Source organism: Juglans microcarpa x Juglans regia, chromosome 8S, assembly GCF_004785595.1.
Source record: "Juglans microcarpa x Juglans regia isolate MS1-56 chromosome 8S, Jm3101_v1.0, whole genome shotgun sequence".
Lineage (NCBI taxonomy): Eukaryota > Viridiplantae > Streptophyta > Magnoliopsida > Fagales > Juglandaceae > Juglans > Juglans microcarpa x Juglans regia.
Genome location: NC_054609.1, coordinates 14215637 through 14238197, shown reverse-complemented (window position 1 = coordinate 14238197; position 22561 = coordinate 14215637). Strand labels below are relative to the sequence as shown.

The 22561-nt window shown below is 34.0% G+C and overlaps 3 protein-coding genes across 13 annotated transcripts in view; 1 reads left to right on the top strand and 2 right to left on the bottom strand.

Moving 5' to 3' along the window:
* LOC121245097 (putative disease resistance protein At3g14460) overlaps positions 1–6332 on the top strand; it is a 35498-nt gene extending 29166 nt beyond the window's left edge. For 2 of the 10 annotated variants that reach the window (XM_041143410.1, XM_041143395.1), the window contains 4 exons: positions 4903–5461; positions 5715–5769; positions 5875–5935; positions 6178–6327. In XM_041143410.1, the coding sequence (XP_040999344.1) occupies positions 4903–5351 (449 nt within the window). In that variant the 3' untranslated portion in view covers positions 5352–5461; positions 5715–5769; positions 5875–5935; positions 6178–6327. Of the gene's footprint in view, positions 1–4902; positions 5462–5714; positions 5800–5874; positions 5936–6177 lie in introns of those variants that run through there. The other 8 variants (XM_041143412.1, XM_041143397.1, XM_041143402.1 and 5 more) reach the window with 8 other exon arrangements.
* Positions 6333–9653: 3321 nt separating this feature from the next.
* On the bottom strand, positions 9654–15041 carry LOC121245095 (transcription initiation factor TFIID subunit 7-like). 2 transcript variants are annotated; one of them, XM_041143394.1, is made up of 6 exons: positions 14786–15041; positions 11910–12034; positions 11502–11635; positions 11292–11411; positions 10812–10881; positions 9654–9912 (listed from the first exon to the last, which is right to left on the bottom strand). In XM_041143394.1, the coding sequence occupies exons 2-6, from the start codon at positions 12028–12030 to the stop codon at positions 9743–9745; spliced, it is 615 nt and encodes a 204-aa protein (XP_040999328.1). In that variant the 5' UTR covers positions 12031–12034; positions 14786–15041; the 3' UTR covers positions 9654–9742. The 2 variants fall into 2 exon arrangements, with proteins under 2 accessions (XP_040999328.1, XP_040999327.1); XM_041143393.1 differs by having other exon boundaries at positions 14772–15040.
* A 4932-nt stretch (positions 15042–19973) lies between these two features.
* Positions 19974–21910, bottom strand: LOC121245094 (NAC domain-containing protein 100-like). Its single transcript, XM_041143392.1, has 3 exons — positions 21703–21910; positions 20878–21155; positions 19974–20765 (listed from the first exon to the last, which is right to left on the bottom strand). Exons 1-3 carry the CDS (start codon positions 21875–21877, stop codon positions 20148–20150), a joined length of 1071 nt encoding a protein of 356 aa, XP_040999326.1. The 5' UTR covers positions 21878–21910; the 3' UTR covers positions 19974–20147.
* Between the last annotated feature and the right edge of the window lie 651 nt (positions 21911–22561).

Here is a 22561-nt window from a genome sequence, read left to right as displayed (position 1 = left end):
CTCAATCGTGACGTTGTGCAACGCATGAGCAACCTGATGCTACCAACAAAAGCTTATAAGTTTAATTACCAGTAGTACCATATTTGCCAATTGTACTGACCATTAAGAAATTATAACCCTCATTTTGCATTCAATTCAAGTACGCCATACCCTTGTGCCAATCATCATGATGCCAACCTTTTAGCATGTCAATATTATAAATGAAGTCATAACTTAAAGAACTGGAATCCCAAGAAAAAAAAAACAGTACATGAGCAAGTACTACTTGCATGTAAAAGAGGCATGCATGCATTGCTAGCTAGGGCATGTCCTTTTATTAATATACGACTAATTACAGTGTGATCTATTCACGCTGGAAATCTGAAATACACTAACCATGCACTGTTTGATGTAGTGGCCAAAACCTAGATAAAAGCACAACTATATATATATATATATATATAATATATATATATTTTATATTATGCCATAAATTATAACAGTCTCATTTATAATGTAATAACAACATTGGCTTGGCCTTGAAAGATAACTACATAAATATTAAACATAGATTTCAGTCAAATCTCAATGGTCAATTGGTCATACCTGAAATGAAGATAGAAAGTTGCAATCAATAAATTAAAAAAATTGATATAAAAAACTGAATACGGTAAAAGTAGAATTTGATTCTTACCAAGAAATGAGGTTCTCTCAACTCCATCCCAACTCTCAAGGGGCGTCCATTTCAGACTATCAGTCATCGACAATTATGTTAGGAATCACAATTAGGTCTATAAAATCATAAAAAGTAAGAATTAGAAACATTAAAACTAATTAAATAATCATTTAAAAGCATATAAACTTACCCGATTCAAGCCTATAGCTCTCGGCATCAACGCCAACGATATCTAGTCTAATGGGTGTTTCACTTATTCAATTCTGTGTGCAAACGAGGGCCTCCACGATTGACGGTGACAATGAACTCCGATAAGCACCCAACACGTGACCTCTAATACTAAATGCCGACTCTAAGGCAACTGTAGTGACAGGAATGGCTAGCACATCTCGAGCTACACGGGAAAAGACTGGATACTTGGTGGAATTAACCTTTCACTAAGTAAATAACTGAAATACATCACTAGATGCCTCGACAGCTTCCATAAAATATCGTTCAACCTTAGATGTGCACTGCATAATATTCCTTGTTGACATGAGTTGATAATACTGCTGCATAATACGATGGCCTCTAACCCCTAAGGATGGGTCAGTATCACCTAAGGAAGCTATCGACCCTGTTGGCCTCGAATGTGAGGAGCTACCAGCTGCGGATGAAGGCTGACAACTATTGTTGTAGTAATTATATAGGTCATCAATATCACTTTTTAGCACTCTAATAAACTCTACAGCATTCATTGTCCCGAGAATGGAATTTACTCAAAATTCTAGAACGGCCAACTTATATCGAGGCTTAAGGATCACAACCACAAATAGTAATCTATTTATCTTCTCAACATTCCTTCAATATTTATCATATTTGGTCTTCATCCTCGTAGCCATAGCAGATAACAATCCACTAGAGTTAGCACAACTATTTTTCAAGTGGAAGTGAAGCTTAGAGAGCTCGTTGAATGGTTATATCATAAAAAAATTTTAAAAATTCAATAAAGTACATCACACTGGTCTAATCATGTGCGTCCAGCGCACCGAGCCCCTGTCTTGTTGGCTCCAACAAAGCATACCTCAAGCCCCCATCCTCTATCCTCATTCGCTCGAAGCTTTTTGGTACTTCTGTGCCACATCCAACATCATGTATGTAGAGTTCCATCGAGTCAGAACGTCCAAGCACAACATACTAGAACATTCAATTTTAAGATCTTCTGCTATTGCCTTAAACTTGGCAAGCCTTTGGAGGGAACCCCTCACATATCGCACAATGCTGCGGACTCGAGTAATGGAATGATCAACCTCTTTTACTCAGATGGGTTGAATTTGATTGAAACTATTCTTCACTCAAAATCCAGAAGCGTTTGTGGGTTTTAGGAGTGAAAACCGATCCCATCGGTGCGGTTTTGGGGCAAAACTGACGCCGACCGATACTTGATTTTTGGGGGAGGAAACCGGCTGAAACCGGTCGATGGGGAGGAGAAACACCGGCCGTCTCGACACCGGCAGTTCTCTGGCAGTTCACAGTTGGTTCATTGGCGCCTGAGAGAGTAGAGAGAGAGAGAGTGTGTGTTGCAGAGGAGAGAGAGAGGGGATGAGAAATGAGATCACGACACTGGGAAGAAGACGCCCGAGGAAGACGACCTAATTTTGAAACGACGCCGTTTGGTTTAGACCAAATTTTGAAACTGGTTCTTCACCGGTTTCGGCCGGTTCTGAGCTCCGGCAGTCGGTCTGAATCGGTCTAGGTCTGTTTTTCGGTTTTTTGTACAATCCTAGTGGATTTTATCCCTCCTTTGGTTCTTCACCCTCTAGAGACTCAAAACCAAGAACTTTACTAGTTTTAGGGTTTGATTTTATGGGAAAGCCCTTGTCTCGGATCAAAAGGGTCATAGACGCTGGAGTCCCAAATCCTCGAGCAATTTCTCTATTCATTCGTGTATGTAAAATTGTAAATATCTTTCCTTTTTAGGATTTTATATTTTGAAGAAATTTGTGTTTTTAATTGCGTTTCTAGAACTGAAGCTCTTTTTTCGAGCACAAGCATTAATCTGTGTAAGCCGAAATATGAGATGGTGGGAGAAGAACCAAAAAGAAAAGGAGAAATAAAAAGTAAGAAGACACGGAAGAAAAGAAAGGGAAAAAAAAAAGAGTTGCTTTCGGTGGAGACAGACGGAAGGTGATTGAGTCGATGTGCAAGGATGTGATTGGTCCATTCAAATTGATTTTTATGGCACAAGACAACAAATTAGAAGACAACAAAGGCATAGATGAAAGGATAGTGGGAAATGTATTTTAAACCATCTGTTTTGATTACTTAATTGCCCACTACTTAGTGAACAGCTGAGGGGATAAACTTCAATTATTATTACATTGGAATATATAATTAATTAATGTTCCAACATGTGATTATTGATTGTCACGTCATAGCCATGGATTAGGTTGCCAGCTCCATATTAACACTTGTCCTCCCAAAAGGCCATGGTTGAATTGACACTCTAATCTCTTCAATTAATGACAATACGTGAACGAATTTATATATAATTGAATTGTTATATTCTTAAATTTTAAAATTTATCTTTTAAATTAAATTATAAGATATAAATATTTTACTTCATTTATTTTACTAACAGAACATAAATATCACTATCAAACTTCCATTTAATAATATCTTTCACCTTCAAACCATTTTGAATAATGAAAAGAAAGAGAGTAGAAAGCTTGGGGCCGGAGTCACAATATTAAAATATATATATAGATATTTTACTAACGAATTTGATTTACAAGTGAGTTTTAGGCCCCTCTCGCCTAAAAAAAACAAGTAAATATATTTATTAACAAAGAAAAATTGAACTTGTTTTTATAATTACTTAGAAAAGTTTAAAAATTATTAAAATCTTCAAAAAATATAAAACTCTCTTTCATTTCCATCTAAAATTATTGAGTTCCATAACAATATGTAGAACTTTTGTTCGTTATTTTAAAACTCAAGATTTTGCCTCCTTAATCTATAAAATTATATATAAAGTTAAAAATTTTAAAAGTAGACCCCAAAAATCTGTTAAATTTGAACACCAAACCCCCAAAGTTTTGAAGTATACGTAATATGAATATCTATACATGTGCATACAAAAAAAAAAAAACTCAAAAGTCCTAATTTTTCTAAATTTAAAATGTCCATTTTAAAGTCTTAGAATTTGTTATTCTTATATCTTCTCCTAATTATTTTCAATCGGTTTCTTTTTTTCTCAATGAAAAAAATACATGAGTGAAAAAAAAAAGGATTGGCAGAGTTGGAAAGCTTAACTATTAAAAATTGTGAGGAGCTGAGGAATTTGTGTTCAGACAACATGGGATCACTACCACATCTCCCGTTTCTACGTGGTCTCGAAATTTCTAATTGTCCCAAACTAGTCTCTTTGGTGGCGGAAGAAGTTGATCAAGAGGCGAGTCTCCAACTCAGAATCACATATATTAGTATCCATGATTGCATAGCTTTGGAATCATTACCCAAGGCATTGATGTACAACAACACGTGTTTTCAGTCTATTTTTATCTTTAATTGTGATTCGCTAACGTACTTTGCAAGAAGCCATTTGCCTCCAACTTTAAAGAAGCTACATATAAGAGACTGCAAGAGTATGAGGAATTTGGTGGAGGATGATGATAATGATATAAACAACAACAGTACTACTTGCAATAGTGGCATCACATCTCTTCTTGAGGACTTGAGCATTAGCAATTGTCCATCCCTTGAATTCTTAACATCAAGCAGAGAATTACCTACCACACTTCAACGCCTCAAAATTTTCAATTGTCCGAAGCTAGAGTCAGTAGCGAAGAGTTTTCATCATAACTCATTTCTGACAAGAATCTACATCTCCGAATGTGAAAATCTTCAATTGTTGAATGGTGGAGAGTTGCTCCTCCCTTCCAACCTAAGAGAGCTTTATATATTTCACTGTGAGAAAATGCAGGGACTACAAAACGGCATATGCAACCTCACCTCTCTTCAAAATTTGCAAATATTGTATTGTCCGAGCATTTTATCATTTCCTAAACACGGTTTTCCCACAAACCTAACAATTCTTAACATCTCTCGTCTTGAAATCACTAAAGCCTTGTTCGATTGGGGGTTGGACAACCTCACTTCTCTTAAAGAACTTAGTATTGTTGGATGTCATCATTTGGTGTCCTTTCCAGAGATGACGTTGCCTGCCTCTCTAACAATCCTCCACATCGAAGAATTTTTGAAACTGAAATGCATGTCTTCCGAGGGCTTAAGAAAACTCACCTCTCTTAAAACATTGTGGATCCTTGAATGCGAGAACCTCGCATGTTTTCCAGAGGATGGACTGCCTCCCTCACTCCTAGAGCTTGATATCTCTAATTGTGAAAAGTTGAGGTCCTTTCCAAAGAATGGCCTGCCTCCCTCACTCCTAAAGCTTTGCATTTCTGATTGCCAAAATTTGAGGTCCTTTCCAAAGGATGGTCTGCCTTCCTCACTCCTAAATCTTCGTATCTTTAGTTGCAAAAAGTTGAGGTCCTTTCCTAAGAATGGCCTGCCTCCCTCACTCCAGCAACTTGCAATCGATGAATGTCCTCTGCTGGAAGAATGGTGCAAGAAAGGAGAGTGGTGCAAGATAGCTGACATCCCTTACGTTGAAATTGATGACAAATACATTTATGGCACAGAAACAGAGGAATAAATCCAAAGATAAGTTTGTTTTGGCTTAGATCCAAAGGTGCTTTGAATGTTGAATGGTGGCATTGAAGAGACCCCATCACTCCTATTGCTAGCTGCAACCAGATCTGGTTGGTATGCTCTGTCTAACTATTTTTCTTCTGGTTTTTTTTTTTCTCGTTGGGTTTGCATAATGACATAACAAGTGCTTGTCAAAATTTCCAAATCTCCAAGCAAAGAGAGAAGTTCTTCCAACATGCAATTTTTTCTTTTCAAATTGGAAAATCGCTGAACTTGACAAATGATTGGGCTCCCTTTCTCGTGTTTTCTTTGTCCATTTATGGATTTAATTTTTTTTTTTTTCATTTATAAATTTTCTTCTTGACAGATTGTCGCTTGCATGACATGGGTAAAGATGAAGAAGGGGAAGGAGTTCTACCAATGTAATATCCTTAGGAACAAACTTAATTGGGGTAAGGAATATGATTGTTAAGGATTTTTTTTTACTTAATTGGGCTGATGAATCTTTATTTGTTCAATGCTTGCAGATGGTTCAAAAGACTCGTGCTATTGCAACGTCCGACTGCTATCTGAAAAAAGGATGTGCAAGTAAAGTTGCTTTTCTCTTGCTCTGATTTTGCTTACTGCCTTTACCTAAATGTAGCAAACCACTTTCAAGTTAGTATAAGAGATTGATGCGTGGAAAAACTTTTGTAATTTTAGTGAATTCCATAAGCCAAGATCACAGCTCAAATCATTGTAAAAAAAATTGATTTTGGCAATTATGCAATGTATGATTTATGAGCTTTGTAGGTATGCTAATAGAAAAGAAACGCTACTCTTGTTCTCAGGTTGAAGGAGGACAAGAAGTTCTAAACCAAGCTGCAATGGATGCCATTTCTCGTAGCAAATAATTGGCTCTAATTTTCAGTGCAAAAACATTAGATTGCACTCTTCAAACCCCATATATTTGCTGCCTTCACAATGGCTGGATCTTGGATTATGGATTCTCTCTCTGCCCAAACATACACTTCTAAAATTGCAGAAGCAAGTTGTTGGCATGACAAGTCTTTCTGCATGTTTTGGATCCCCCCAATGCTTGTAAGAGCTGTCAAGGAGGTGCTTAAAACGTTCTCTTTCCCTGTTCATGTAATTTGTCCTTATTTTATCTGATTGTAAGTTTGTAATGAATCAAAGTAATCCAAAGTGTGAAATGAAGGTATTTGCTTTGAATTTCTGAACCACTCTCGGCAACTCAATCATATAAAGGAAAAAATAATAGCCAATTCAGTAGGATTCCAAACCGGCGATGTGCAAGAAGAGCAAAATTATTGAGTTCCATAACAATATGCAGAAAGTTTGTTCGTTATTTTAAAACCCAAAATTGAAACGCTAAAATGTGTGGGAAAATTAAAAAATAGACCCCAAAAATCTATGAAATTTGAACAAATAACCAAGATTTTAGCGTATACGTAATACGAATATGATCTATACATGTGCCTAAAAAAAACTCAAAAGTCTTCATTTTTCTAAATTTAAAATGTTCTTTTTAAAGTCTTAGAATTTGTTATTCTTATATCTTCTCCTAATTATTTTCAATCGGTTTCTTTTTTTCTCAATGAAAAAAATACATGAATGAGGAAATGATGCAAATTTCTTATCTACTTAAATTGATAATTTTAATATGACCAATTGTCTAATTTGATAATAATTATTTGGTATACATATATTGAGTAAATATGAAATGGAATTACATCTATAATTATATTTTTTATAACTATAAATAGCAAATTGCATGCCATATACACACAAATTTACATGTGCACTCAAATAATCATTATTATATAAGTTTGGCCCCCGAAAACCATTGATTTAATTTGAAGTGGCATCAAATTACTTGAATATATTAATGTAACACCTTACTCCCCTACGGTTAATAATAAAGTCAATTTTAGAAATTCTCAAAAGTCGGAGTACTACTACTAAACTTCACTGAAAATATTTTTCTTTTGTTCTAAAGAAAGCATTAGGTACAAAGATTTCTTATAATAAATAAAGTCGTTTTGCATTGAAATATTAAAATCATAAATGAGAGAGTGCACAAAATCATTTATTAAAATTTCTCAAAGTCTATGCTATAAAAAAACATAACTTAAAATCTCTGTATATGATTTAGGCCACTATCACGTATCCCTGGACTAAGTATCATCCTGCAGTTGTACCTTCATAATATTTTGACCTGGAGTGGTTTAAACACATAAAACAAACTAAAATGAGTCGATGACTTTGTAAGAAATTCATCATAACGTAAACAACTTAACATAAGGTTTTCATAAAAGTATTCATGTTGAGAACTTAAAGTCATGATCATTGTATTGAATTATCTGAATTAACTGACTGATCTTATTTATCTGACTAATCTGACTAGCCAACACACTTAATCCTGTGTGTGAAGTTGTGCACCGGTCCCACATCCCGCAGCCGCAAAGGGAGCCCTGATTCTGGCATACTACGATGGATCATGCTTGAGTCTATGACTCACATATCTGCCCTAAAACTGCATTGGTATCATGCATCTGAATTGTCATCTTATTAATTGGTCTGATATTTTCTTACACTTGATTATAAAAACACGTACTTATCTTATGCAACGAGAGATGTATGAGATGCAGAATGCGATATAACTATAATGTTCAAAAGGAAACATGATGAATGAGTGCTTTCAAATATTATGACATGCGTGGTACATAAACACTGGCTTCCAAAGAACTGGCTTTAATAATAATATATATAACTAGCTAATGTATGATAATCCTAACTTATGATTAAGCTACTTACCTTGTAGTGCTAATCTGATATTTTCGGGGCGTGACTGATTTCCTCATGAGCTTGGTTGCTACACTTACATAAATTTATGATTTTTCCAAATAACACACGAAACGGAAGATATTTGTAGAGATATTTGGGAGAGGGTTCCGACAAGTTCAAGTTGGACTTGGTCACAATCATTTAAGAAGAGAGTTTGAATTTAAAAAATAATCTATTAGTTTATTCAATGTATGATTGGCAGTGACTGAGGCTGTTTAGGAGACTTCAATCATTGATATTTTACATTAAAATAAATTTCTAATAGCCGATTTTTAAATTATAAAAGGAGTCTAACTGGTTCAATAAATAATAAATAAGATCTAATCTAGTTATTGAGTCTAATTAAAACTTCTAATCAACCTCAATAATAATTTATCGTTCGTGGACTTATGCAATATAGTCCATTTAACATAATTTAGACTCAATAAAAATTATCAATATTCCGACCTTAAAATTATTAAATCAGGTCATTACAATTTATTATTTATAATTTACATGTCCATCATTTATGTCATATAAGAAATTATGAATGGACGAACATGATTTACTATCTTACAATCTATATAATTGATTACAGGTTATAGAAATTGCGACCATTGTAACTCATACCTATTAATAGTTATTGAGTTTTTTGAAGTAGCATTTACCATATTATTATTTTTATGATATTTAAAAATCAATGATCAAACTCATTAATAGTTTTTAGATATCATAATCCCCATCCTAGGTTTTGTCACATTTATAGTCATCTCAACTCAATTAATCATTATAATTTTTTCAAATTCTCATACAAAATATAATAAATAATTCAACATTTTCAAATCTCAAAATAATAATAATATTAAAAAATAATATTATGACAATATTTTATTCAATATTCATCTCAACTTGATCTCAACTCACTATTCAAACCTCTTCGAAAACTTTGGCCCAATCCTTTATCCACTATTGAAGGTACATATTCTCACAGTTGAGGAAGAATTGTGTACTTTTAATTCCTGTTGTTGATTTAAGTTTAGGTTCTTAAACTTAATCATGCAAATTAATCATGCAACAGTGTTGGGGAAGATGTCCACACTGACCTGCAAATAAAATTTGTCTGAAACCTTCATCTAATCTTTTAAACCTTCCCCCTCCAAGCAATCCCATCACAGGCTGCAGACTCAATAGGCTTATAAGAGAGCTTTCATATTCACCAACAGGAACAAGTCCAATTCTGTAGGCCAGGCCAGACAGATTAGCATTCACAACACCCTAATTTCTTACTGAACTGAAGAAATTCTGATCACATAGGTTAAGGGAAAACATAAAATAGGTGAAGCGTCGGGCAATGCTCTAGTTTGCCAACGTATTTGACACTGACCAACACCATTTCTAGAAGAACTTGCCGAAGTTATTTATGACAAACACCATATAGCTAAATATTCAGTAAATTATATAACAAATAGAGATTGCAAACTCAAGAAAATACTCCAAACTAAGCAGGAACAACAGGTTACAGCTCTTGTCAATCCTATACACCTTTCCAATTCTAGAAGAGGCTTCAAGTCAGATTGAGTCATCAGATTCATCTGAGTCGCTTCTGTCACGCTCCCCAGCATTTGTTCCAGCCTCCGGGGCATTGGCCTTTGCAACGGGTGCAGGAGCAGGTGCAGGTTTTTTACTCACATCACGAGCATTTCCGTCTCCATCTTCCTCTTGTTCTGCTGTTTCAGCATGTGAGCCACTTAATCAAGGAATAATCAATCCACAAAAGGCAGTGGAAGTCTCTGCATCACTACAGCTGCCAATACAACTGTCTTGCATTTTCAACTATGACTTATCATACGTTTCACAACAAGGAAAACCTCAATTTGCACTCATATTTTCCACTGAAACAACAATGTAACAAATCCTTGAGCTCACACTCAGCTTAGAGACATATTAGATCTTGAGGGTGAAACAAGGATACAAAAGCATCATAACAGACTTCCAATTGAATTAAAAAATAAATAAATAAATAAACAACCTTTTTTTCACCCTCCATGTGTCTCTGAACTCAAATTGAACACTGCAGTCATTAGTTCAATTGCTACACCAATCATCCATTGGAATCTTAAACCAATGTTCTACTTTTTTTTTTTTTTTTTAATGAGCAAAAAAGGGTAGGAGGGGGCAACCAAAGATGGTTTCCCTACCTTAGCGTGACCAAAGTAGTATTGCCCTACCTTTTGGGAACTGGACAAGCGGGGCCTAGACGACAGGAAGCTGCAGGCGCTCACTCAAGAAGGGTTTGAGCCATAGCTTAGACCCTAACCCCGCTAGAGAATTCAATAAATCTTTGAGGCTAATAGTATTAGTCTAAGGTGAATCCATATTTGAATTCGAACCCAGTACGTAGTAGATGCCAAACCACTTGGGAGTAACCTAAGGACCATTGAGCCACCACCCTTGGTGCATTCAAGAGCACAGACTTTTTTTTTAATAATTAATAAGAGATTTTATTATCAAGACTAGGCACTGCCCAAGCACAAGACTATTTTCCTGCTTGTAAAATCATGCAACAAGCAACATCAATCAAGTAAAAAGTATGCAAGTAACATCAATAAAGTGAAAAGCACATAACATATAAGGATATCAACATTCTCAGCTGTTGAACCGGCACTGATCTTCACTAGATCTTTCAAGACACGCTGTACAAGCTCAGGCTGGAGAACATAACATAGTTGTAGTCAGTACAAACATCAAATTGGAAAAGGGCAATGAAAGGAAAGCTACATACTAACATCCTAAGAAACCATAGAGTTCACTAAGTTCCAATTTCAATAGACTTGGCGACTTTTTATTAGAATACAGATTTCATGTTTTTATTTTAATACCTAGACATAAACTATATTCGTAAATGCAACTTCCAAACTATAAAAGCCTTTCCCTTTCAATAAATGATACTTTGCGATTACAAGATAACAAATGAAAAAGAGCCATATTTCTCAAAATGATCCTCCACATGCCAAAGTGATAGCACTGATTATTTTTTCTTTTTTCCTTCTTTCTCCTTCACAATTTTCCTGTTATGTTTGTTAGCAAAGCTTTGCAATGACTTATTAATATTTAATACATTTAGATCTGGCTCCCTGCGAAATCTCCGCTTTCGAGCATCCCTCATAGGAGGGGTGAGACCATGTCTGTACTCCACCATGTCTGGAGCAGGATCACCTGCTTCTCTAACCATAATCATCTGTTACAACCAGCAGACAATAAAGAAGAATTACAAATGAATAAATCTTTGATGTCCTTGTCAATCATATAACACTAAAGAACATTTTACCTGACCAATGTCTGCAGTTTTGATCAACACACTGTCATCATATGTTTTATATGATTCCACAACAGAAGGAAGATCCAAGAGAGATGCAGGGAAATGGTCATTGGCAATGACAAATGTCCCGCTCCTCCCATCCTCTGCAACACAATAAGTTTTTAAGTTCACAAGCATGCCAAGAAGGTAGGTCACAGTTAAGAACTCCCACAAAAATCTATTTACAAAACCCATTTAAAAACATAAAAGATATAACTCTAAAACACAAAAAAATTAATTAAAATAAGAATCGAAACAGCAAAGAAAGAAGTGGATTTGAAGTTCTGGAGAGAAAAGGAACACTGCAAATATACATGTCGCAATTTAAGTAAAGTGCAATGGTTTGCAAAAAGTAGCAGTTTACTCAATGTTCCTCACCAGAGAAAGTCAAATCCAATGATTTGTCTTCAGAAGATGACGCATTTTCACTTTCACTAAGAAGGCGGTCTAATCGCTCTGCAATAGATGGTGGGACTCTGAGTATGAACTGCTCTTCCATATAACTACAAAATCAACACCAAATTGATGACTCAGAATAAAACGAACTGTCAACTTTAACATTTTATTCTTTGAACTTTTAGATTTTTCAATCAAGTCTTTCCATTAGATCCTTATTAAAAATATTCAATGATCCACTTATCAGTGATTAGAATTCAACATGCCACATATCACATCAAAATTCACACCGGCTATGTTATTAAAGATTTTATAAAATAATTTTCAAATTTTAAGAATTATTAAGAAAAGCCCAAGATATTTTATAAATATAAAAATAAAAACAAAAACTATTAGGTGTTGAAATGCTAATATGCCTGGCCTACATAATTTGCAATCCTACAAACCACCAGGAGTTGACTCAAGTCGTAAAGGCCTTGGTCTTGGTGGTATGCTCCCTCCAAGGTCTAAGGTTCGAATCTTCTTGGCTGCAAACAATCTCTAGGGACCATTGGATTGAGGATTTTCCCTCTGAATTACCCGAGGTACAATTGCCAAGGGCCTGTGCACCCCCAAGATTAGTCAGGAAGTTGTTCTTAGACACCCGGTACCAATAAAATAATAATAATAATTTGCAATCCTACAGGTTCAAGGATTGAATGTTACAGACTTGGTCTTCTGTGGGGGAAACAATCACCTAAAGGAGATTACATCATATACATAAATTTTTCTTCACTGAAAAAAAAAAAAAAAAAAAAAAAAAAAGCCCTCTCTATTAGCAAAACAACCAGCATAAGGAACTTCGCAACAACATGACCATGAAGACAGACAACAATACAGCATTCTAGCAAAATGCTTCCAGCCATATGATAAACATATTGCTTATGCATAATGCGTGTACCTCTGAAATTAGGATGCTCCTTAAAATCAAAGGGCTTATGTACATAAAGGGAAGGATTCTTTTCTGCACTGTTCTATAGATCAGATATCATACATATACATATGGTTTTCTAAATTAATCTACATATAATGTAGAAATTCAAACATAGAAGCGAAACTTCTATACAAAACAGAAATTACATTTTTCACCCCAGGTTTAGCAGGAACAAATGCCTTGTATTTAAAATATTACAAAATTATAATTACTCTAATCAGCACGGTAAACCTGAGAAGATATTGCAACCAGCTCCACCATAATGAATATAGTAAATTTGAAAACAAAAAAGAAATAGTAAATCAAATACTGGTCAAAGCCATTATTGAGAGAACAAGAACGTGAATGGAGTCCAAGATTAAAAAAAAAAAAAAACAGAGAAGTAGAAGATTGAAAACAAAAAAGAAATAGTAAATCAAATACTGGTAAAGCCATTATTGAGAGAACAAGAACGTGAATGGAGTCCAAGAGTTGAAAAAATGAAGAAGAAGAAATCAGGCACAACATAGAACCCTAAACACTAACAATTTACACACACACACACACACACACACACACACATATATATATATGAAGACTACTGAGAGAGCCTCAAGGCCATGCTTGATTCCTCATGTGACGTCCATATTTTTGAATTTAGAGGTAAAAGCAACAAAAATGCCTCATCTATATTATAAGAATAGATAATAGATAGTTGGTCACTTCAACTTTAGAAAATAGGAATCCTAAAATTGCTTCCCCAACAATTTGGGTTTAGCACTTTTAAGCAAGTGTTTATCTTCAGTAACCTCAATTTTTTCAGCATTCTTGCATCCTTATATTAAAAGCATATCATGTTGGGGTATTATTATTCCTATTCCTCTTGCATACACAATAGTTTTATTCTCAAGAAAACTGCAGTGACATTTTGATTTCATCAACAACCAATCATGCAATCCAGAATTCATTCAAACTCAAAAACCCAGGGTAATTCAATCAAACATCTCAACAACATAGATTAATATAGTCATCTCTCACCGAAGACCAAAAACTCAATAGCTAAAATAATGAGTTCTTGCAAATTGCAAAGAGAAAATCATACGAATTGACACCCAATAACAAAACTCCATAATCATTTGAGATATACAGGAAATACAAATTAACTAAAATTCTGTGGGTAACATGAAACGATGAGGGGTTGTGATGAGGAGGCGTAGTGCGATGTGGGATGGAGCACTGACAAAACCGAGAGCGTGTGTGAGAGAGAGAGAGAGAGAGAGAGAGAACAAAGAAGAGTACCCCCATGACCTTCGAATCTAATGGAGATATTGGGCGTAGCCCTTCACGGGTGGGAGCTCTAGCTGCCAAGAAAACTGATCGTGGTTTCGGGGGAGAGAAAATTTCAAAAAATTCTATACTCAAGCCTTTTTCTTTACGAGTAATATACAGTTATAGGCTCTTTTATTTCAAAAAGTAAAATTTATCCTAAATGCAGGGTTAAAGAGAAAAAAGGGTGATTGTGCTTAAGAACAGAATCCCCTTCCAATCATAGCTTCTCACCACAACGTTCAATCTTCAATAACCCTATAAGCTGTAATATAAATTTTCCAGTCCATCTAATTATTTTCAAGGGAAAAATGACTCCATTAACAGAACGAGATATTGGGGAATTAGATTTCAACCAAGGGAATCCCTAACCAACCTTCATAGCCTTTACAAGAAAAACATAACAATACCTCAACGCACAATTAAAAAAGAATATTAATTCAAAGCCTTTTCTACGGCGTTTTTGTTCTGCCAAAGAGTTAGACAAGCGAAAGCAGAGAAACAAAACTAAAATTACAGCGAAAAAGAGTGATATGGAAAAGGCAATGACAGAGTCAGAAGACTACCGAGATGGCAGGACCTCAATTCTAATGTGCAGAGACTCGAGCTAGCAGGTATTTGAGATTAAATCAACCCGAAACCAAGGTTCCGCGTATCACAGGGATGATTGGGATAGCAAGATCCGAAGGTATGAACTCCTAGATGGATTCGAGGGCGATGAAGAATGGCCTTAATCTTATCACAGATAATTATAAAGAACCAGGAAAGCTCGAAATACCTCCAGAAAGAAGAAGGGTAAAAAGAGGAAATAGAGAATTTGATTACTTTTTCTTTTTTTCTTTTTTTTTGAAAGAAAACATTCATCACATTAATCAACAATGGGAACTGTTCGATCTGTACAACAGAATACAGAATTTCAGTAGCCCTTCGTCAATCTAAACAATTTCCTCATTCCTCTGTACGCCCAACTTGGCTAGAATGCGAGCCACCTGATTTGCTTGCCGTGAAACATACCGGAGCTTCCTTTGAGCAGACTGTCCAAAAACAACCTTCAGATCTTCCACCTAATCGTGTTTTCGGATAGTGGTTATTGGGTCAAATCATAAATATTTAATTATATAAATCAAATATCTAAGTTATTATGTCAAACTTTTAAATTTAACTAAATTTATTTAGATTGTGTCCTACCATCAATTTCAATTCATTTAATAATTAATTAAAAATATATCAATCCAATATAATTCATTTAAATTAATTTCATATAAATTATTTGAATTAATATACATAATCTATTTGACCTTATTAATATTATCTTTTATAAAAATTAAAATCTATATTTATTAATAGTCACAATATCTTAAAATACGAATACTTACTAATAAAAACTATCAATATTTTTTAGATTTTAATATATATTAAAACCAATATTACAAATCTTACAATAATAAATATGAGGATAGGTATAAAATTACAATCTCAATAATAAAACTATAAGTATATTAAAAAAATATCAATATTACAACTCAATAATAATAAAATTATAATTTTGAAATAAAATCTAAACGAATCAAAACTGATTGATTTCAAATTAAGCGGGTTAACCCATTAATGATTTGTTTATAAATCATGTCTTAACAGATTAATTTATTTTGACCCGAACATGTTAACATTAAATTTCAATCCCTTAATTTTATATCGTGTATTAAATTCACGAATCATGTATTACCATCTCACTGCCAAGAATCCGTAATTGACCATCTCTTTCTACGGACCATGGGCCACTACAAGCTCAAAGCCTAAAAGCAGTAAAAACAAGAGTAATTAAAGGCAAGGGCCGACTCAAACAACAAGGGTAACTAAAGCAATAAAAGGCTATGGGCCGACTCAACAACAAGGAGTAAAATAAGCCCGTTTTACCAACCTACTTAATACTTACCCTAGGGTCTTCTCATTTGGATGTTGAAAAATATGTAAATAGTATTAAAATAATTTATAAATAATAATAAAATAGTTTAAGTTGAGATATTTTATAAAATTTTAAAAAAATAAAATTTAAATAAAAATATTATAAAGTTAAAATACGGTTAAAATATAAATTTTTAATATTATTTTTGTTTTGAAATTTGATAAAGGTAAATTGATTTTTATGTTTTGTTTGGAAGTTTGGGATTTGAAGTTTAATATTATTTTTGTTTCAATTTTAAATTTTTTAAATTTTATATTGTTACGTGTTTTCTATTTTTTATTTTTTTATTTTTTAAAAGTTATAATATTTTTTATTTTTTATATTTTCTATTGGTTTCTTTTGTTTTTAATTTTTATTTTAACATTTTTCTAAGTTTTGAGTTTTTGTATATTTTTAGTTTTATGATGCGTGTATAACTAATATAAGTTTAATTTCTACGTAAATTAAGGATCACTAGCTACATCAAATTAAAAGTTCAATTAAAATGCACAAATAGCAATTTGACTTTAGGATAAACCACATATACTTATTTTGTATTTAAACTTAAATAAATATAAAAAATTTATTATAGAAGTATAAATTGATGCATATATTAATACCACATCTTGCGTATATAACACGAAAAATTATTTTTACATAAAAGATTATATGCACAAAATAACAAAAGCGTTTTCCAAAAAATAATCTCAAGTCATGAGAACCAAATAAGTGAAAAACATTTGTTTTCTTATTAAATCATTTGCTAAAATTTGTTTTCCATAAAACCAATATAGTTTTAATTAAGTCGAAACAATTGACGGGACTCGTATTTGCATTTGATTAATGTATGGTGGGAAATTAAGATCAAGTGCTTCATGAAAAGTAAAAGACAATGGGAGTACTTCATATCATTGTGTAAGTTCTTTCCGAACCAATTTGACCATATATAAACAAGACTTGATATATACACAAAGAGAGTATACAAAAAGAAACCCATAAACTAGTGTGGTTTCATACAATCCGTTAGTTTATAATAAAAATTACTTTACAATTTGACATACTGCATCAATCCACATCAGTTTGTGGATTTACTTTTGTATAATCTCTTTATGATTAAAGTATATATTTACTTTGTAAAAATTATAGTTGGCATGTAGAGTAGGACTGAGCTCCGATTCCGACAAAGTCGGAGTAGGCGTTTCTGACCTCGTCGGAGCTCTAAATGAAGGTCAGAGCTCCAGCCATTTATTGGGCTAACTCAAGGCCCTTTTTCGACTTCTGGGCTCACCAAAGCCTAATTCCGAACTTATAAAAAAAATACTGAAAAAATAATAAAAAAAACTTAAATACAAGAGTTCAAAAACTAAATAACATGTAACCATAAGTTATAATAGTCTCATTTATTATAACATTGAACATTGACTTAGAGATAACTACATAAACACAAAGCAGTAAATACTGTAAACAATTAACAACATGTGCACTTGAGTAGCAAGAATTTCACTCAATGATCATATCAGAAATGAAGATAGAAAGTTGCAATCAATACAAGGAAAAAAATTGATAATAAAAAATTGAACATGGTAAAAATAGAATTTGATTCTCACCAATAAAGGGGGTTCTCCATAGTCCATAGTCCTTCAACTCCATCCAACTCTCAAGGGGCGTTGTCTCAGACTCTCAGTTATTAGCCATTATGTTAGGGTTCACAATTAGATCTATAAAATCATAAAAATTAGAAGTCAAATAAATGAAACATTAAACTCTGGAAGATGGAATTAATAGTTGCTCTGGACCATATATATATATATAGTTACATACATACATACACACACACACACACACACACACACACACACATATATATATATATTTGAAAGCATGCATTTAGGGAGCTTTGTTTCTGTTCATTCATGTCATTTCTTCCTTATGATAATGGATTACTGTCAACTTTCTCGAACACAAATCTTTTAGTTTCATCAACTCATGCATTTTAGCCTTGGTACTAATGAATTCATAAAGGTTGTTGAGTTTTAGATTAAGTTTAAGAACTAATAAATTATGGCTCTTGATGAGGAGAATTGCTTTTACACACTTAAGTAAAGAACAATGCTTCTTCTCTCCACCAAATTATAGTCTCAAAGGTATTTCATCACTAACATAATTATCTGTGAAGGGCCCTAAGCGCATGCACTGAAGTCATTAACTCAAATATGAAGGCTACTGAATTTTTTCCTCAATGGCATTTCCACAAACACCTAGAGTTTATATTATAATTGATATACTATATAATTATAATATAATTTTTTTCTCACTTAATCACTACAACCGTAATACCATTTCCTCAATAGTAAATACACAGCATAGAGTATAATTATAACATTATATACTATATATAATATAATAATTATAGTATAAATGTGAATTCAAAAGAATCAAAACCCTAAAATTCAAATCAGAGGAGTTGGAACTTGGACTTACCATTACCAGTCGGAGCTGAAGACAGCAGGACGAAGCAACGAACGGATGCTATCAACGTTGGGCCTGGGCTTTGGACGACGGCACGACGACGAGGGAGGGGGAGAAGGGCCTCTGGAAGGATAGGGGACTAAGGGGAGAACCGAGAAAGAAAGGGGTCGTCGTGGAATAGGAGGGGGAGAGAAGAGGGAGGGAAGAAAAGATGAAGGGAGAACAAAACAACGTTGTTCCACTTGCAATGGAACGACGTCATTTACCTATTTAAAAAAAAAAAAGAAAAAAAAAAGAAACAGATGTAAAACGACGTTGTTTTACAACTGATTTTTTTTTTTTTTTAAAAGGGACTTCGACTCCATATAAATTATCTGAGCACCTCCAAACTCTGAAAACTCCGACTCTGTCAAAGGCAGAGGCAACGCGAAGGTTGGCCGAAATCAGAGGTTTTAGAATTTTGCACAGTCCTAGGGTAGAGCACATATATAGACCCAGTAAAGTATTTATATGACATAATTTGATTTGAAAGAACAATTTTAAAATTTGAATATTATAAATTAAATTTTACCATTTAAGTGATGTAGATGATGTGCTCTACACTAACTTGAGAATAAAATAACTTTTTACTTTATATTAGTCAAGTACTATACCGACGATCGATTTCCATTCCAATTATTTATTTCTATTCACTCAAAACCAACCCATGCATTAAGGTTTTCCTTTCTCGAGATTATAAATTCATAAACCAACACCTAGGGGTTTATATATATAATTGGGATATAACATCGAATTAAGGAATTCTATATAGTACTTAGGGATGGCAATATGTGACACGACCTATGAATCAAACACAATAAGCGATATGAAACCAATGGGTTTGGATTTGATATAAATGGGTTTGGGTAAAAAATGATTGACCCATTAAGATTTGATTAATAAACAAGTCGATAACGGGTCAACTTGCTTAATCTGAAATCAACCCGCAATAACCCGTTTAGATTTTATTTTAAAATTATAATTTTATTATTGTTGGATTATAATATTTGTATTTCTGAATATGCTTATATTTTTATTGTTGGGATTCTAATTCTAGACTTATGTTCATATTTGTTGTTGTAGTGTTTGTAATATTGGTTTTATTATCGAGATTATAAATTCATAAACCAAAACCCCTAGGGGTTTACATATATATATATATATATATGGAATATAACATCGAATTAATTAAGGAGTACTGTGTAGTACTTTCCCCCATTTGATCTTGAACTTGACCAACTTATTAATTGAACATAAACAGCACCACAAAACACAAGAGCTGGGAAGTTTCCCTATTTTAACATCTTACAATAACTAGACACCAACTGAACAAATAATTAAGATACAATAACATAATTGGCATGGGCTTAGCCCCTTGAAACAGCATTAACAATGTATAAGAGTTCCAGGGTTATGATCATAAGTCATAAGAAAGTTTTGTAACGACAAAGTTAGTTCTCAAATTAAGTACTTGAGGTTGGCTGCTCGATCACCAAATGGAGTCCATTAATAATTGCTCCGAGTACTGCTGCTGTTGCAGCACAGATTCCAATACTTTAGATGAACTTGAGGCCTGCAAATTTGTAGTAGTACTAGTACTTGAATCGTGATCCCAGCTTCCAAACTGAGAAAACCCTTGACCTTGTGGCATCATGTACGAGTAGTACTCATGAGTTTTTGTAGCTTCTCTTTGCTGATAACTTCTAAGCTGTAATGCCTTAAGGAGCAAGGAATTCATCGAGAGTCCAGAGCTTAGCTGAAGGCTAGAAGGCCATGCCGAGAGGGATGATGAAAGATCAGTAGTGGCCACCTGATGATCATCATGATCCCTTGTTGCAGCCCAGTTCATGTTCATCATGTTAACATTAATGTTGTTATCGCTATAGGAACAGCTTTGTGGTGATATGTTATTAAATCCGTTGCATGAATTTGCATGAAAGCTGTTTAAATTTGGCATCTCAATGTCTCCAAACTCGTTTACAATATTTGAGTTTGTGTCGCATGGAGAATCAAGATCATCAGATGGCGCCTGTGAGGAAAGCGTGGGCGTTTGCTGTGGTTTTTTCACTGCATTCTTTTGGAAAACCCTACACACAACCCATTCATCCTGGAAACGAACACCCAAAAAAAAAACCCATCAAGAATTAATAAATTATCAAGAATCCATACATAGAAGTAGTGGCAATTAAGGTGTTTCCCGATGATCATGGTTAGATTACCTTTGTGGATTTGATTAAAGGAGGGATATTATGATTGTTTTCTTGCCTGTATTCATGCATAACCCAATTGCTTTTTTCACCTCTGGGGGCTCTTCCCTTGTAGAATACTAGGGTTTTCTTCATCCCAACAAGCATTCCTGCTCGAAATATTTCCTTGTCCTTCCCTGTGGTTTTCCAATATCCTGCTGCAGTGGCTCGGTTGGTGCGGAGTCCTGTTGGGTATTTTCGGTCTCTCAAGTTGAAAAAATACCATTCTTTTTCCCCCATGGTGGCCTTGCCTGAACGTACCATATATATAAATATATATATATATATATATATATATTAATTCGGAAAAAGGAAACTACTTATAATTCAAATAAGTAACATGATGTCGGCTTTCCAAAAAAAAAAAAAAAATTAACATATATGTCAACTTTAATTTAGAAACGACGAAGAAAAAACATGTTTTCTTTTATATATATCTTGTAAAGCTGTATCAGCTTTCCTCGTGTTTGGATCAAAAGGAAAAAACCCTCCAAGGAATAGGAAAGAAAAGGGAAAACAAATTTGTTTGGAAAGAGCTCTCTATCTTAATCCCGATCATTCCCAATCTTTTCATCGTTCATCTTGGCATGCCAATGACCCAGCAACGATATTACGACAGAAAAAAAGAGAGAACATGATATATTATATACAAATCCAAAGTCCAATATTGAGCATGAAAACTACATTAAAACTCTGATAAAAACATTCAACAAGATCGATATATATATATATATATATATGCAGGAAAACAATCTGAAACTACTCAATATTATCAACTATACGCACGTATATACGTACCTGGGAGGTCCCATGGTTCACACTTATTGAGATCAACAACTGCCATAGCTTTTGACGTGAAACTAACATCAGACACCTTCCGATTCAGATAATACGTAACGAGTTCTTCATCTGTGGGATGGAACCTGAACCCAGGAGGAAGCTGCTGCTGCTGCGCCCTTTCCTCCATCTTCATCACCAAGCTAGCTGCTAGAGGAGTTTTTTTATAATGGTGTGCAAGCTGTACATGTTCTAATATAATTACTCGATTTCACACTTGAAGGAGAAGCTTTCAGAATATATTAATATTATTGGTATTTTTTTTATTTTTTTTGGGTGGTTTTGTTTTTTTATCTACAGCTAACACTTTGACAAAGATGGGGGACATGGAAGTATGAGTTTTCTTACATGTAGTAAATTACAAAAAACACCATTAATTTCCCTGCATGCATGTACTGTTGGAACTTGGGTCTATATATTAGAATAGAAGTACGTACAGTACTGAATTAACGATGCAAAGACCTATGGCAATATTGGTGCATCGTAGGGACAATATTAATTCAAAGAAGTGGGTGTGTATCAAGTAGTCATGCATGTCAATAGGGGTAAATATTGTAGTGGAAGAGTGGCAATTATCTAGGGCACAAGGGTTGAGTAATTGTTACAGATACTAATTCTCACTATTTCTATGATCCTGTCCAACCACCTTCACCCATTTCACCCACCGTACCCTTGGCTAACATCACTTCAGTCCAATGGGAACATCAATTATCAAACATCCAGTTCATACTATCCCATTCAATTTGTTATTGACACTTTCCTCTCTCTCTCTCTCTCTCCATATATATGTGATAGTTGGAGTTTGTGAAATGAGAAATAT

Coding starts and splice junctions, on each gene's coding strand:
- LOC121245095 (XM_041143394.1), bottom strand. CDS start 12,030: ATGGAAGAGCAGTTCATACTCAGAGTCCCACCATCTATTGCAGAGCGA. Junction 11,636..11,909: donor ATTGGATTTGACTTTCTCTG/GTGAGGAACATT, acceptor ATTGTGTTGCAG/AGGATGGGAGGAGCGGGACA. Junction 10,882..11,291: donor GCAGGGAGCCAGATCTAAAT/GTATTAAATATT, acceptor TATGTTCTCCAG/CCTGAGCTTGTACAGCGTGT.
- LOC121245094 (XM_041143392.1), bottom strand. CDS start 21,877: ATGAAGATGGAGGAAAGGGCGCAGCAGCAGCAGCTTCCTCCTGGGTTC. Junction 21,156..21,702: donor TGAACCATGGGACCTCCCAG/GTACGTATATAC, acceptor TGGTACGTTCAG/GCAAGGCCACCATGGGGGAA. Junction 20,766..20,877: donor CTTTAATCAAATCCACAAAG/GTAATCTAACCA, acceptor GTTCGTTTCCAG/GATGAATGGGTTGTGTGTAG.